Below are 13,491 nucleotides of genomic sequence, written 5' to 3' on the forward strand. Positions count from 1 at the left end.
GACGCCCGAGTTGACCTGACCGTATTTTAATCTACGCATTTTGGTTGTCTTTTTTTATCCCACATAGGTATATTTGACCTGTCTTGAATAAAAAATTGGGATATTCTACATGGTACCCCTCAATTTTTCGACTTTCTACATGGTACCTCTACACTTTTTAAAATATACATGGTACCCCTAATTGTTGTCATTATCACTAGATATTGAGCCTAATAGAGTCCTTATGTCAGGGGATGATAAATGACAAGCTTGGTTACGCGTCCAAGTAATCACTTAACGCCTAAAACTGAGTCTAATTGACGGAAAATAAAGTTTAGGGGTACACTTAGTGATAATGACAATAATTAGGGTACCATGTATGTTTTAAAAAGTGTAGGATTACTGTGTAAAAGTAAAAAAATTGAGAGGTACCATGTAGAATATCCCATAAAAATTTGTGTTTATAGTTTTCTTGCAATTTTCTCACGATCGTACCCAAAAGAAAGTGTGCAGAGTATGAAACTACTTCCTTCTTTATCCTCAAACTTCTGATATCTACAAATAGTACGGAGTACTTCCAAACTCGGACTATTTTTTCTATCACAAATTCTCATTATAGACGGACACTATCCGTCTATACGTATAGACGGATACCATTTTCCCTCATAAAATACCCATTTACCATAAAGTGGGAAGTACATGGGGGTGCCCCACCTTGTCCCCCTTACCCATTTTATTAGAGGTCTTTACCCGTCTGTTCACCCCACCCGTCTATACCAAGACCTATTGTTTTTCTATTCTTCCACTATAATTACCCTATTATTTGTGTAAAACAGTTGACTTAAATATATCTCTAAAGTAACTACTTATAGCAACTTACATGAGACATTCTTTTCCCTGTAGTGAAAGTAATAAAAGTTACAACAGGAGTGCAGTAGTGAAAATAACATTAATTACGTAACAATAATTATGGCGGGAGTAGTGAAAGTAACAGTAGTTATAACGAATATAATATAAGTAACAATACTAACAACAAAAGAAAATATATATATGAACAATTAGGCATTAGCTAACCAATTGATTTAAATAAAAAAATATTGATAGCGAGAGTAGTGAATTTGTCCCATAATTTATTTCATCGTAATTTAAAGATATGTCATAGAGAAATATATCAATGATAAATTTATGAGTTATGCAACCTTAAAGTAGTTTTATTTAATTGAAAATAAATTTTAATACTAAATAGAGGTAATCCGGGCGAAGCCGGGCACCAATACTAGTAACCTAAAGAAGAAGGAAAAGGGAGAAATAACATAAGCTTGATAAAAGAAGGGAAAAATTGTCAAAAAATTAGTGTTTTAACCAAACAAATTTGATGGAAAATGGCATGAATGTGATTTTGGGTGCAAATTTTGAACTGAGCAATGAGTGTAATGTAAAAAAAAAAAAAAAAAAATTGGAATATTGGTGGGAGTAATCCATAATTAACTCTAATAAAAATTTGACTCTTAAAAAAGGGCACACCATGGTGTTTTTATTGTAGATCACCTCCAAAAGAATACAACATTGCTGAAACAGCAATTACATAATGCAAACGAATACCTCGCAACAAATTAAGAAAGTAATTATTGGGATAATTTCATATAGCTATCATCATTTACTAATTGCAAACCGCGATTCTAAGTACTTGATCACCCCACCATCTAACTGAAAGGCCTTGCTTAGAACATCGACAGAGATGGATGGTTCAGACGCAAATACCGCGTTAGCAATAGTATTCAAACCGGGGTTTTGGCTGCTTAATGCGCTCATAGCCATAGCAGGAGTGTTGCCAATATTGAACTGAAAGTGAATAAGACCCTGTGGAAACGCAAAAACATCGCCTTTGTTAAGAACCTTAGTAAAGAACTTGTTTCCACCATTTGGCAAGTTGGAGGTCACGAATCCAACATAAAAGGTTCCTTCCATGACTGTGAAAAGCTCAGTTGCACGAGGGTGAGTGTGAGGTGGGTTTAGACCGAAAGGTGCATAGTCGACCCTAGCTATTGCTACCCCGAGGGTGTTGAGTCCCGGTAATTGAGTTGGTGTGATGAGCGTGACATTGGAACCTAATCTGCTGTTGGTGCTTCTTGGTTTGTCCAATCCCGTTAATAGGAAATCATCTGCCGTTACATCCTCTGGATTCTTACAGAACATACCATTTACAAACACTGCAAAAGACAGGAAACACAAAGTCAAATTAATTTCTACATACGTACAAACATTGAATTTAAGGCACTGGGGTAATTTTGTTGTCTTGCCTAAATACGTATCCTAAAAAATTTCCTTTTTATTCGGAAGTTATATAAGAGCTAAGAGATGACTTACATGCATTGTTAGGGTCAGTTACCCCAACACAGAAGTCTTGCAGCTGGGTTGGATCAGCAGCATGAACTGAAAACGAGGCGATAGCTAAAACAGCAAAATAAGCAAACAGGTATTTAAGACATGCCATCTTTTATGTATTAAGAAGTTGTAAGTAAATTAGCTCTCGGTTTACTAATGCTGAACAATATTGAAGTATGTAGTTTGTGATAATTATGGGATGATGAAAATGATATATTTATAGAGGGAAATGTTGAACTTTTCTAGCATTGAAATGGTCTTAACAAGTGCGATTTTCAACTAAACACCAATAATTAATGTATCAATTAACATCAAGTTAATAGTAAACAAATATTTTGTTGAAATATTAATCAGTGAATTTCAACTTTAAGAAAAGTCTTTGGGTGTGAATGATATAATTCGATGTCAGAGTTTTAACCTGGTCTTGTTTTCACTGAATCCCAGCTTAGAACATGTAATTTGGTCTTGTAGTAGGTATTTGTATTTCATTGAATCAAGTATCTGTGTGACTTGGTGTTATTAAGAACATTTCTATTTTCCAAACAATATTACCTTAATAATCACTTCCGCTTATGATCTATGTTACTCTAACTTGGATACGACTGTACGAGGGTCGGACACAAGTACTTACTCAAGTGTTGGACACAGCAATTCACTGGACTCTGCACAACTAAAATTTTTAGGGTACCTACTGTTAAAAATTTGTTCATGGTCAATAAAGGGTTTCTTTCCCATATGACAGAGATGCTCTGGACACCCATTTCACTCCCAAAGAGGTTCGCACTGCAGTGTTTCAGCTGGGCCCATTAAAATCTCCGGAACCTGATGGTATCCCTGCTATTTTCTTCCACTATAATTACCTTATCTATGCCTCCGGCTTCATTCTTTACTCTGCCTATACAGAGATGCACAAAATATTTACCGAGTTATAATGCCACAAAAGCCCTTCTAGCTCACCAAAATACTACACCCATAAAAAACCAGAACAAACAGACGAGCGCTCCCCATAATTGTGCATAAGCCAAACCCAAGAAAGAGCATCATGCAGGGAAAAAATTAGTTTGATACTTTGACATGCATTCGCCAGTGCTCCGTCTTCAATGGAAGGATAGTCGGTTGCCTCTGTTCAAGATATCTTGGTTACTTGCCGGATTTACAAAACTTCTGTCAAGACCACTTAAGAATGACGGACCACGGGTTCAGAGAAGACCTTGAGAGCCTTCAATCATCCTACATTCAGAGCAAAACAAATCCAGATTGCACACAGTAAAAATTAGCATTACAAATTTTCAGAATTACACCCATTAATAATAATAATTTCACAAGTTTACTGAAAGTACTGACATGATCAAAAGACGCAAACTAGTTCTATACTTATACGTCGGACTCCAAAAAAAAAACCATTCAGCAAGAAGCTAAAGGTTGCTTACCTCATATTGGCATCAACAACCTCAATCGATTGGAGTTCATTTAACATTCTCAAATATTCATGTCGCGCCTCTTCAATATCCTTACTTAGTCGTAACACCTGCAATGGTAATAGGGCGCATTGTAACCAGACACAGAATATTAGTCCTTCAGCTATCTTTTATAGTTCTATTCCACCATTTGCTCTCAAAAACCAATAAAATAATATGTATTTACATATTTGCACTTGACATCCATGTAAGCAAAATATACATTGTTTTACGAGTTATAGACAATATAAATGGGATGACAATATAAATAGCAGATCCTTAGCATACCTGGTAACTGAGCTCTTTCTCGGCCTTCTCATGTTCCAAGCACCTGAACCATCCATCAGTAAATTAATAATACAAAGTAGTGTTTCTCAATGATTAGCTAGATCCAATTGACCTACGGTGTCTCAGGTAATATCAGTACCACATTAGTTATTTACATCCTATGCAACTTACTTTGCAATTAGTTCCTTGTTTTCCCGCTTCAATGACAAAGCCTCTTGTTGAGTTACTTCCATGGAAGCTCGTGCAATAGACTGCAAGAAAGGTTTGGGTTACTACAAAGTTCATGATGAAAGAAAAATCACACAAAAGGCAGCTAGAAGAGCAAGTTTCTAAAGCTAAACCATGCAAATTTCCAAAGTAGATCGTAATAACTAAACTCCAAAATTACCTGAATTTCCTTGGACTGCCCGGCGTAGGAAGCATCGAAATTGACCCTGCTCTGCCTTCTTCCCCTTCCAAGACTAGCCAAAAAATCATCCCGTGCCCTCTTGCGACCTGCAAACATGAAGAGGATTACTATCTTTTCATGATAAAATGTTTCTCACTTGTAAAATACCCGTACTATCTCCATGGCTCCATCCCACATATTGTACCCTTTTGTTTATGTTCGAATTATCAGAAAGTGGAAAAAAAAGTGTTTTCAACTTCTCTTCTCAGGGAGTGAAATTTACCGTCCTGCTGGATGTTTAATTGAACCTCTTGAATTGTGGGATCAGCTCTCAGGGAGTGAAAATTACTGTGCTGCTGGACGTTTAATTGGACCTCTTGAATTGTGGGATCAGCAGGTAAACTAACAACAGGGCCAGTTTGCTGAGTTGGTCCTAAACCGGAACTCGAAGTCCTTTCCATTGGTTGATGTGTCGTGGCATAGGATGAGTTCAGTGAAGAGACAGGTGCACGAGTTTTTTTTCTAACCAGATATCCAATGAGTCCGCAATGCTGATCCCTACAATATTGGAGTGTGTACATTAGTTATTAGCAATTCATGATCCCAGAACTCAAACTTTAGTGGCTTTTCACCATCATGTTATGTCACATACTAAGCAACTACGCGAAGACCTAATAAACATTTATACCTTTTTTTATAAGGCCTTCAAAGGCTACTGCCCATGATGAGATAAGAGTTCAATCACATGAATCAAACTTCTCCCACTTTTAAATAGAGGCTATTTTCCGAATAACCCATAATGAGATTTGGGCCGTGAATCGCAGGTATTGACCCATAATAAGTCTCTCAAGGTATTAACCAATCGCAACTTCACACTGCCAAAAGCACAGCTACTTTACTAACTCATTTTACTTTATTCTATCATCTTCCAGAGTTGCATAATACTTGTTTTTTTTACTCTGTCGAAAATGGAAAAACCTTGACTACCTTAACTCTTTTATGTTAAATGCTGAAAACATGTCACCTAACAACCTTGAGGAAATTTTAAAAGTAAAGAAAAACATGAGGCAGAGATTCACTTAGGTACAAGGTGCTTCATAGATCAAGAGAAAGCTATTGGAAGCACTGGCCTATGGCCACAACACTAAAGAGGATAGCACTCGAAGAATAATACCCACCAGTACTCCCAAGTCATGTCCTTTAACCGAGCTTCGAGCTTCAGGAATAGGGATGTCCTTTCAAAATCTTGCTTGTTATGCGTTGGCTCAATAAAGTTTGCTTCCAGCACCCCTACAGCAGCAAAAGTTTCATGTGTAATCAGCCCAACAAGGCAGCAACAATGGTAAAATATTGCTTATGTGAGGAAGGCAAATTACCCACAACTCCTCTTCCTCTGCAACGGTCAGCGTCATACATAACCACCTGCCAGAATGGCTGGAAAATGAAAATTTACACTGGATAAGAAATCAAACCAAGATACTCTAAAATAACAGCAGACAGATGAATGACCGGATGAAATGCTTGCAACTTGAACTACTAAAAACTACCAGTATAAGACGGTTCTTATGATAGACATTGAATCCATGGATATTGACATCAGGAGCTTCCTTCAGAAATCCTATTATCGTTACCACTTCGCCCTGAAATATTCGAGCCAGAAAGACGGTAATTGATGATATAAATGAACAATTTTGACAGCAATGACAAGGATGGATGCTGTCACAGTCCAGGCATCAGCAAGAACACCACAAAGTGTCGACAAGGTAACACAATAATCCGGGGTGAGGGGGATATAGGTGAATGACCATAAGAGAATCTCCATGCATTTGTTTCATTGCAGAAATTGAACATAATAACTGTCAGCTTAGCAAAAGTAGATGAACTAACCTCCTTGGTTCCCGCAGTTTGAGGTTTATACATGATAACCTCTGGATATTTCAGATCACGTGCTATACTGTGATGTTCAACTATTACCCCTCGCAATAGAATCCTAAAAGTTGGTGGAATGCGGAGGTACAAAATGGACATGTATACCTGCATGCAAGAGCAAATTTAGCTGCAGTACGTGTAAAATAATTACACGCTTTAAGGATAGCATTAAACCAGCACTTACTCGGAGGGAATAACGGTATTGGCTGCCAATGTGCTTTTCGCTTGTGAAATTCTTTGAACTTTTCTTTGGGGTATTCTTTGAACCATGGAGGAGTATATCCTGAACTCGGAAAAACAAAACAATCATATAACACAGATGGAAGATTTTACCTCAGCTAAGATAGTTAAACAAGACAGAAAGTTAACCTTAGGATCACTTTCAAAATCAAACTCCAATTTCCCCTCATCAGTAAACCACAGATTGAAAACTATAACTTTGGTTCCATGAGGTCCAATGTCATCAAACTGCCACCAAATTCAATTGCATAAGAGTGCATTAAACACATTGGAAATAGTAAGATAAAGAAAATACAACGAGGTGCCTTTCTAGTCTAGGCTGTACAGCCATATTATCGCTTCACCCAGTCTCTCCACATGACCACGTGTCATGGTAAAATTGCAACCATCTTGAACTTCCTTCACCCTACCATCGCAGGCATTTGCAGCCACAAATCCTTTGAACTTGAGATACATCTAACTTCGATGCTTCACTTTGGTTGTGCATTGTTTGTCAAGCACTTTGACGACACGACATTTTGATGATAAATTTAGGCCAAAAATATCAAATGTTTTCACAAAATAGCCTTGTATAATACTTAAAAATACTGTCAGCTAAGAGCATCAAAGAAAAACAGAGACCCAACGCGTGAACGAAGAGAATGTTTCAGTATTTCACCCATCACAGAGACACAGAATATAGGCATAATATGATGGATGATACAAATGTATGACGATTAAAACTAAGTATTGTTCCGCAAATGAGTTGATTCTACACAGTAACCAGTATCATGCATAAGCCATCCGAGACATGTCATAACCTAACCTGCTTCATAAGCTCCTCAATAGTTGTAAATGGCGACCAGCCTAAGATGATAGAAAGATTTGATTGAAAGCTCTCTCTGCCGTGTTGACATAGCGGTTCAAAAGTGTCAGTTGACATGTTGTACTCATAATTAACCTACAAAAGCAGAGATCCATTTACCGTAGAATATTGGACATTTAATGCATGTCTTTTACAATTGACAAAACTGACATTTTATCCACAAAGACTGAACTCTGAAGAATCAAGCAAACATTATAAGCTAACATGTACAGCAATAATGATATAACAGAACTAACCATTGGAACTATTATCCTGTCTTGGCATGTCCGCGATAGGTATGTATATGAAAGTAAACCAATGCTTTGAGTTACTGTCCTGATCATTAAACAAAACAGTTGAATAAAATTAGCCTGAAAATGAAACAAACAATTAATAATGATCCACATAACATGGATCATCGCGAAGAGCAAAGATAGCCACCAACACCAACCCACAGTACCATCAACCAAATAACAGAAGATGTACTATGTGTGGTGTGATTAGGGTTGGAGTCATGAATGAAAATTCACCACCAGACATGGGCATCCTGTGTATCTATACATTAAAAAGGGTAGTTTCAACTCAACACCTTTAAGATTAATTTGTGAGCTTCATTGAGCAAAACCAGCCTTCTACAAAAAAGATCAGGACTTTGAGATAAATAGAAAATAGAAAATAAAGGGTTATAAGATGAAGAAGACACACACCTATTGCCTACGTGGCGACTGAAGACTATAACATCAGCTCCAAGTCTCATTGTGCCGGTCTTGAATCCATTTCCATCTGAAATGCTATAGTTAGGTTGAATTTTTTTTGAAGCAAGAGTTAAGCAAAGGATGTTGAATAATATGTATAATTGTAAATGATATTACATTTTCCAATTGTTGATTGAGACTCCTTGTCCGAGAAACCAAAACTCATACAACGACGGATTGCCTCCGGATCCATTCCTCCACCATCATCTAGCAGATAAAGCAAGACTTAGAAATACAATCGTCATATGAAGTGAAAAATGATCAAATAAGACGCGATACGAGTTTTGACTTTCGACAAAATAATGAGGACCTGCTTTGAAGATCATACCTTGGATGAGCAATAACGGACTTCCATCCCTTGGATTTGTTATTTTGTCCAGAATGACAAAAGACGATCCATTGTGTATCTATCAAATTCAGTAAAACAATCAAAAGTACATTGAGTAAGGTAAGAAGGACAAAGATTCAAGAAATGAGGAGCTTTAACATAACAAGTTGCTGAGGTAAATGGATATGAAACAAATATTACCCGAAACCTTCTCTAACGTAGAATGCAACTTTCAATGCTAGAAAAGAGGATATTGAGGAACAATACAGTCTCTCAACATCACAAATATAACGATAAAAGCTTCAAATGGAAGTACCTCATCAATTGCATTGTCTAGAAGTTCTGCTATAGCTGTGTAATTGCCAAAAATGAGTAAACAATTTTAGAAGACAGCACGTCAAGAGATACTCCCACACGAAGAGCTACGCCCACAGAAAAGTGAAACAAGAAACTTGATTACTTTTAAGATAGTATGAGGAATGTACCTCCAAAAGCCCACTTATGGGAAGTGGCATTTGAGTGGAGAAACTTAGGGTGAATATGCATATAACTTTTACTGTCTGCAAACAAAAAAGGGTTAACAAATTAGAAACACCTAAATATTGAACATAAATAATCTCAACTCATAACAATATGCATTTTGGTAATTCAATACCAGTCTTTTTGTGTTTTCAACAAAGTTATGTTCATTGGCTGAAAAAAACTATTGTGTACCCCACATGTTTCTGATCTATGATATTCCGAACAAAAGGAAAGAAACCTAGAAAATCAGCTTATGTTAATTACTAACTTTGTGTTCGAGATTTAGAGGCAAACGTATCAGTGTAGTCCCCAGCTTTCCAAAATTGTCGACAAAGAGGTGCCGGACATATGGGTGATGCAGAGGCATCCTCAGTTGGATATTGTCTCTCATCCCAGGTATTGATGCTTCTTTGGTAAGTGATGTAATCAGTGGATCCGCTAATGTCTTGGAAATTCTGGGCTCTAGGACAGAAATCAAACCCTGGAGGAGGCAAGGTGGACATGTTGAACTTTTCACTTTGGATCAAAGACCTGTTGTGCTGTGACTCAGATTTCACATAATTCGTACTGACTTCTCCCATCTCTCCCAACGGTGGTGTTCAATAAGACGTATGCTCAACCGCGATCATGTACAAGACACAAGCAGTCAGTGTTGACCTGTAAGAAGAAAAGTCAGATACACGCGTCCTAATGAGATACAATCCACCACCATTAAATGAAGATTCAACGAACTTCAACAATATACAACAGAATGTTAGTTTATGAAAACAAGATTTGCTCCATCGTATGGTGTCTGATCTTCTTGTAAAATATCAAGTACAAGAGCATGTAACCTCCCTAGAGTCGAAAATGAACGAGCCCTAAAAGCTGTCACCAAAGAAAGGCTAGAAAGGCTGCTGTTGACACAAATGACAGGAAGAAGATAATTGAAATGTGATGAATTGTGTGTTTTGATGTTGATAGGAACTTGGTTTATATACTAAATACAATAGCTAGAAAGCAAAATACAATGGCTGGAAAGCTGGCTGGAAAGCAACTACAATGGGTGGAAAACAACTTTGGCTGGAAAGCAACTACAATGGGTGGAAAGTAACTTCAATAGCTAGAAAGCAGGAATATGTTAAGTAATATACTAACAGCTGCAGAACCATAAAGCAAGTTAACCAGAATGCCTGTTCAGAAAATTATGTCATGACTCATGCCTCTCTAAAACACCAACATCATCCCAATGCCTTGAGGGAGTTGGATCGAACATATGCAGGCTTACCTCTATCATGCTATTTCTGAATGATCCAAAATAAAAATTGCATTCAAGTGATTACGACTGGCCAGTAAGGGTGCCAGTCTGCCGTGAGTCATTTTGCTTTATTTCATCATAAAGCCAAGCCAAAGACTACCTAATTTTTGACACATGCCTCTCAAGTCTTCCAAAATCCAAACAATAGTTTTCCAGATCCCTTGCCCAATTGGCACCTGCTCTTTTAAAACCAAACAGAGCAGTTTTTAACAAATGCACACCTAAAATTTCATGCTAACTTTTCCAAAGAAACCACGCCACCTAGCACTCTAACATTAATACAGAAGGTCACCTAAGCCTCACTCCCTTTTATAAAGTTAGCTCAAGGCTACAAAAAGAACCATCTAGGCCAAATCGCAAAACCTTAACCTTCACTGTAAAATTCAACATTCCAAACACAGCTGAAACAGCAAGTCGTGATCATCTTCATAGACATTTAAAGCATGGCTTACAGACAAGGAAGACAGGCAAACAAACTGACAGCGGCAGACATAGAGGAAGACTGGAAGGAAGAAAGAAAGAAAGAGAATCGATGCTATGTCAGTCCACAAATATAAATGCTCCACAATTGATCAAATTTGCAAGTAACTTGTGCAAGAAGATGTGGGAAAAGGTTGTTGCGCAAATTATCAAATTACACAGTATAATGATCACTAGAGTGACTGACTAGATGTAACCGATGGATTCATAAAGAAGACGCCTATTTATATGTACTGGTCAAGCGCCAAACTTTACAACATTCCACAGGTCCAGAGGAACAACCATTTGACGAAGAGAAAGTAAATGCAAGAAAAAAAGGAAAAGAGATCAAGGAAGTAGACTAAGATGCAAACTAATTTCAAACACTATCATTTCTTTAAAGTATCCCCTTTCACAGCACCCTATCAAAGTCCATCTTCCCTAAGTATACTTATGTCTCTGTTAATAACCCTTGTCCCAATATTTCTACTTTTTCACCCTCCAAAACCTCAAAACTGGTGCGCCATACAACATCCTCGTCTCATATGACCAAACCACAAGGTACGTTTCTCCATCATTTCACCAAACAAATTTGAAGTGTGAGAAGGCATCCTTATAAGAGAGAAAATTACAAATTGTTCCACTTGTATGAATCATGACAGGAATCCCTTAAAATCTCATTGTTTTTACCCTGGGAAAAGGCTAACTAAATGTGCCTCCCCCAAAAGAATAACTATAGTATGAATGAGAATCAACCAAAACAGGAATTAGAGTCCGTCCCCACCCAAATAAACTAGTAGATAACTTGAAAGAACAGTGCAAAAGAATCGTCTTCTCCTTCTTCCTTAACTCAAGTATTCCACACTATCCATTTGTCTGAATGGACGGTTTTAAAGAGAAGGGAAACAATCTCTCTTATTTGATTAGCTTGGTGAAGGGTGGTAGCATTCCAAACTCATTTCACTCAAAGGAAAATCAAAACCCTTCCAACATAAGGAATTCACAGAAGGAAACAGCTTTGCTCCACTTCCCTTCCCCACATTTCACTAAGTTGCCACACATTTATGTGCCATGTTATTCTGACACTTCACTCTGGTTGTGTGTCGTGTATTCAACATTTGAAGTGTGCGAGGGCTCTTCAACACTTCAATTTAGACCAAAAACACTGAACCTATGAGGAAAATAATTGTATTTGGACTTCTCTGAAGCCATACTTTGCCACACACTTGCCGCCGAGTTAGAGTAACATAGTTTATGTGATTCTAAATTGAGGCTTATGCATCTTTGATATGGAGTGAAGAAATAATTCAAAACTAAGTCTATACAACCACTATTGAACTAACTAATGGTTTTAGCTATCATGCCAAACAAGATGCTAGGAGAAGTTAATATACATATTCTCCACATTTCATTTAATAGCCTCATTTTTGAATCTACCCTCAAAAAGTCAAATGAACCAAGTATTTTCCTCAAAAAGTCAAATGGACAAGTTAGCTAAAGTAAAGGAAAATGGGGGGCTTGAAACTTACAAATAACCACATTTTTTAAAATACTCGCTCTATTTCAATCATTTCTATACATTTGTTAAAATATAACTCACATGTATTTATTGTATTTTTATTTCAATCAATTCTATACATTTGATTAAAATATAACTTAAAATAATCCACAAATGTATAGAAATGATCGAAATAGAAGAACTATAAGTATGCCCACAATGCAACAACCAAGATTAAACCATAACATCCAAATCTACAATCAAATCAAAGCAAACCCAATTTCAAACTTGATCAAACATACAAATAAACAACAATCAACAAACATTGCCATAATATATTCAAAATAATTGAGTAATTCACCTATAATCAATATAAGTCAACTGCCAAGAACATCCAACACTAGATCCAACCAACTGATGATCAAAGAACACAAACCAGCTTATGTAGATCAAATCCCAACTACCTCAACCAAAATACCAGATCTACCCCTGAAAACTACAATTCATGCAAAATCTTACTGGTCTATCATCAACATACCCAATTGTCTCAATTTCACACCTCTATTGGCTGATCCCTTCAAGAAAAAATCAGAATTCCAGCATTTTTGTTGATGGTAATCTACCCTAAAAAGCAACTTTTGGGAAAATGTGAAGTTTTGGGCCTTACCTGTACAGGCCCATTACCCAAAAGGAAACGCATTTAAGCACGTTTGACCATGCTATATGTATGGCAACTGTGACACGTGTTTAATTCTTAATTAAATATTGCCAGCTGTACTTTATGAATGCAGTAACCGTCAATATCCGAGATACACGAACGGTTGAAACGGCAGAAAAAATTTCTTCTCATATTCTACTCCCTTCCGGTTACTATATTGTTCCCATATTTGATATGGGCATAATACTTAAGAAAAAGTATTAAAATAGGAGTAAAAGAGTTGTGTGGGGTTGGTGATAGAAGAGAGAGATGAATTATTAGTAATTAAATAAAGAATTGTGGGGCCAAAACATAAAGGAAAGTAATAAAATAGGAGTAAAAGAGTTGTGTGGGGTTTGGTGATAAGAGATGGGAATGAATAAAATAAGAGTAAAAGTTACCTAAAAAGGAAATGGGAACATTAG

At 36.9% G+C, this 13,491-nt stretch overlaps 2 protein-coding genes across 7 annotated transcripts; both read right to left on the bottom strand.

Annotated features, from left to right (window-relative positions):
- Nucleotides 1–1,510: 1,510 nt before the first annotated feature.
- On the bottom strand, nucleotides 1,511–3,259 carry LOC141653151 (germin-like protein). 2 transcript variants are annotated; one of them, XM_074460821.1, is made up of 3 exons: nucleotides 3,057–3,259; nucleotides 2,347–2,430; nucleotides 1,511–2,189 (listed from the first exon to the last, which is right to left on the bottom strand). In XM_074460821.1, exons 1-3 carry the CDS (start codon nucleotides 3,097–3,099, stop codon nucleotides 1,633–1,635), a joined length of 684 nt encoding a protein of 227 aa, XP_074316922.1. In that variant the 5' UTR covers nucleotides 3,100–3,259; the 3' UTR covers nucleotides 1,511–1,632. The 2 variants fall into 2 exon arrangements, with proteins under 2 accessions (XP_074316922.1, XP_074316923.1); XM_074460822.1 differs by lacking the exon at nucleotides 2,347–2,430 and having other exon boundaries at nucleotides 1,561–2,189; nucleotides 3,057–3,138.
- LOC141653150 (protein MICRORCHIDIA 6-like) lies at nucleotides 2,823–13,065 on the bottom strand. 5 transcript variants are annotated; one of them, XM_074460817.1, is made up of 21 exons: nucleotides 12,731–13,065; nucleotides 9,384–9,772; nucleotides 9,079–9,153; nucleotides 8,910–8,944; nucleotides 8,594–8,672; nucleotides 8,383–8,472; nucleotides 8,218–8,293; nucleotides 7,768–7,846; nucleotides 7,472–7,606; nucleotides 6,796–6,894; nucleotides 6,611–6,709; nucleotides 6,385–6,531; nucleotides 6,045–6,137; nucleotides 5,874–5,931; nucleotides 5,676–5,787; nucleotides 4,781–5,055; nucleotides 4,498–4,604; nucleotides 4,281–4,360; nucleotides 4,110–4,152; nucleotides 3,795–3,892; nucleotides 2,823–3,594 (listed from the first exon to the last, which is right to left on the bottom strand). In XM_074460817.1, exons 2-21 carry the CDS (start codon nucleotides 9,694–9,696, stop codon nucleotides 3,564–3,566), a joined length of 2,124 nt encoding a protein of 707 aa, XP_074316918.1. In that variant the 5' UTR covers nucleotides 9,697–9,772; nucleotides 12,731–13,065; the 3' UTR covers nucleotides 2,823–3,563. The 5 variants fall into 5 exon arrangements, with proteins under 5 accessions (XP_074316918.1, XP_074316920.1, XP_074316919.1 ...); XM_074460819.1 differs by lacking the exon at nucleotides 12,731–13,065 and adding an exon at nucleotides 10,383–10,402; XM_074460818.1 differs by lacking the exon at nucleotides 12,731–13,065 and adding an exon at nucleotides 9,848–10,162.
- Between the last annotated feature and the right edge of the window lie 426 nt (nucleotides 13,066–13,491).

Source organism: Silene latifolia, chromosome 4, assembly GCF_048544455.1.
Source record: "Silene latifolia isolate original U9 population chromosome 4, ASM4854445v1, whole genome shotgun sequence".
Classification (NCBI taxonomy): domain Eukaryota; kingdom Viridiplantae; phylum Streptophyta; class Magnoliopsida; order Caryophyllales; family Caryophyllaceae; genus Silene; species Silene latifolia.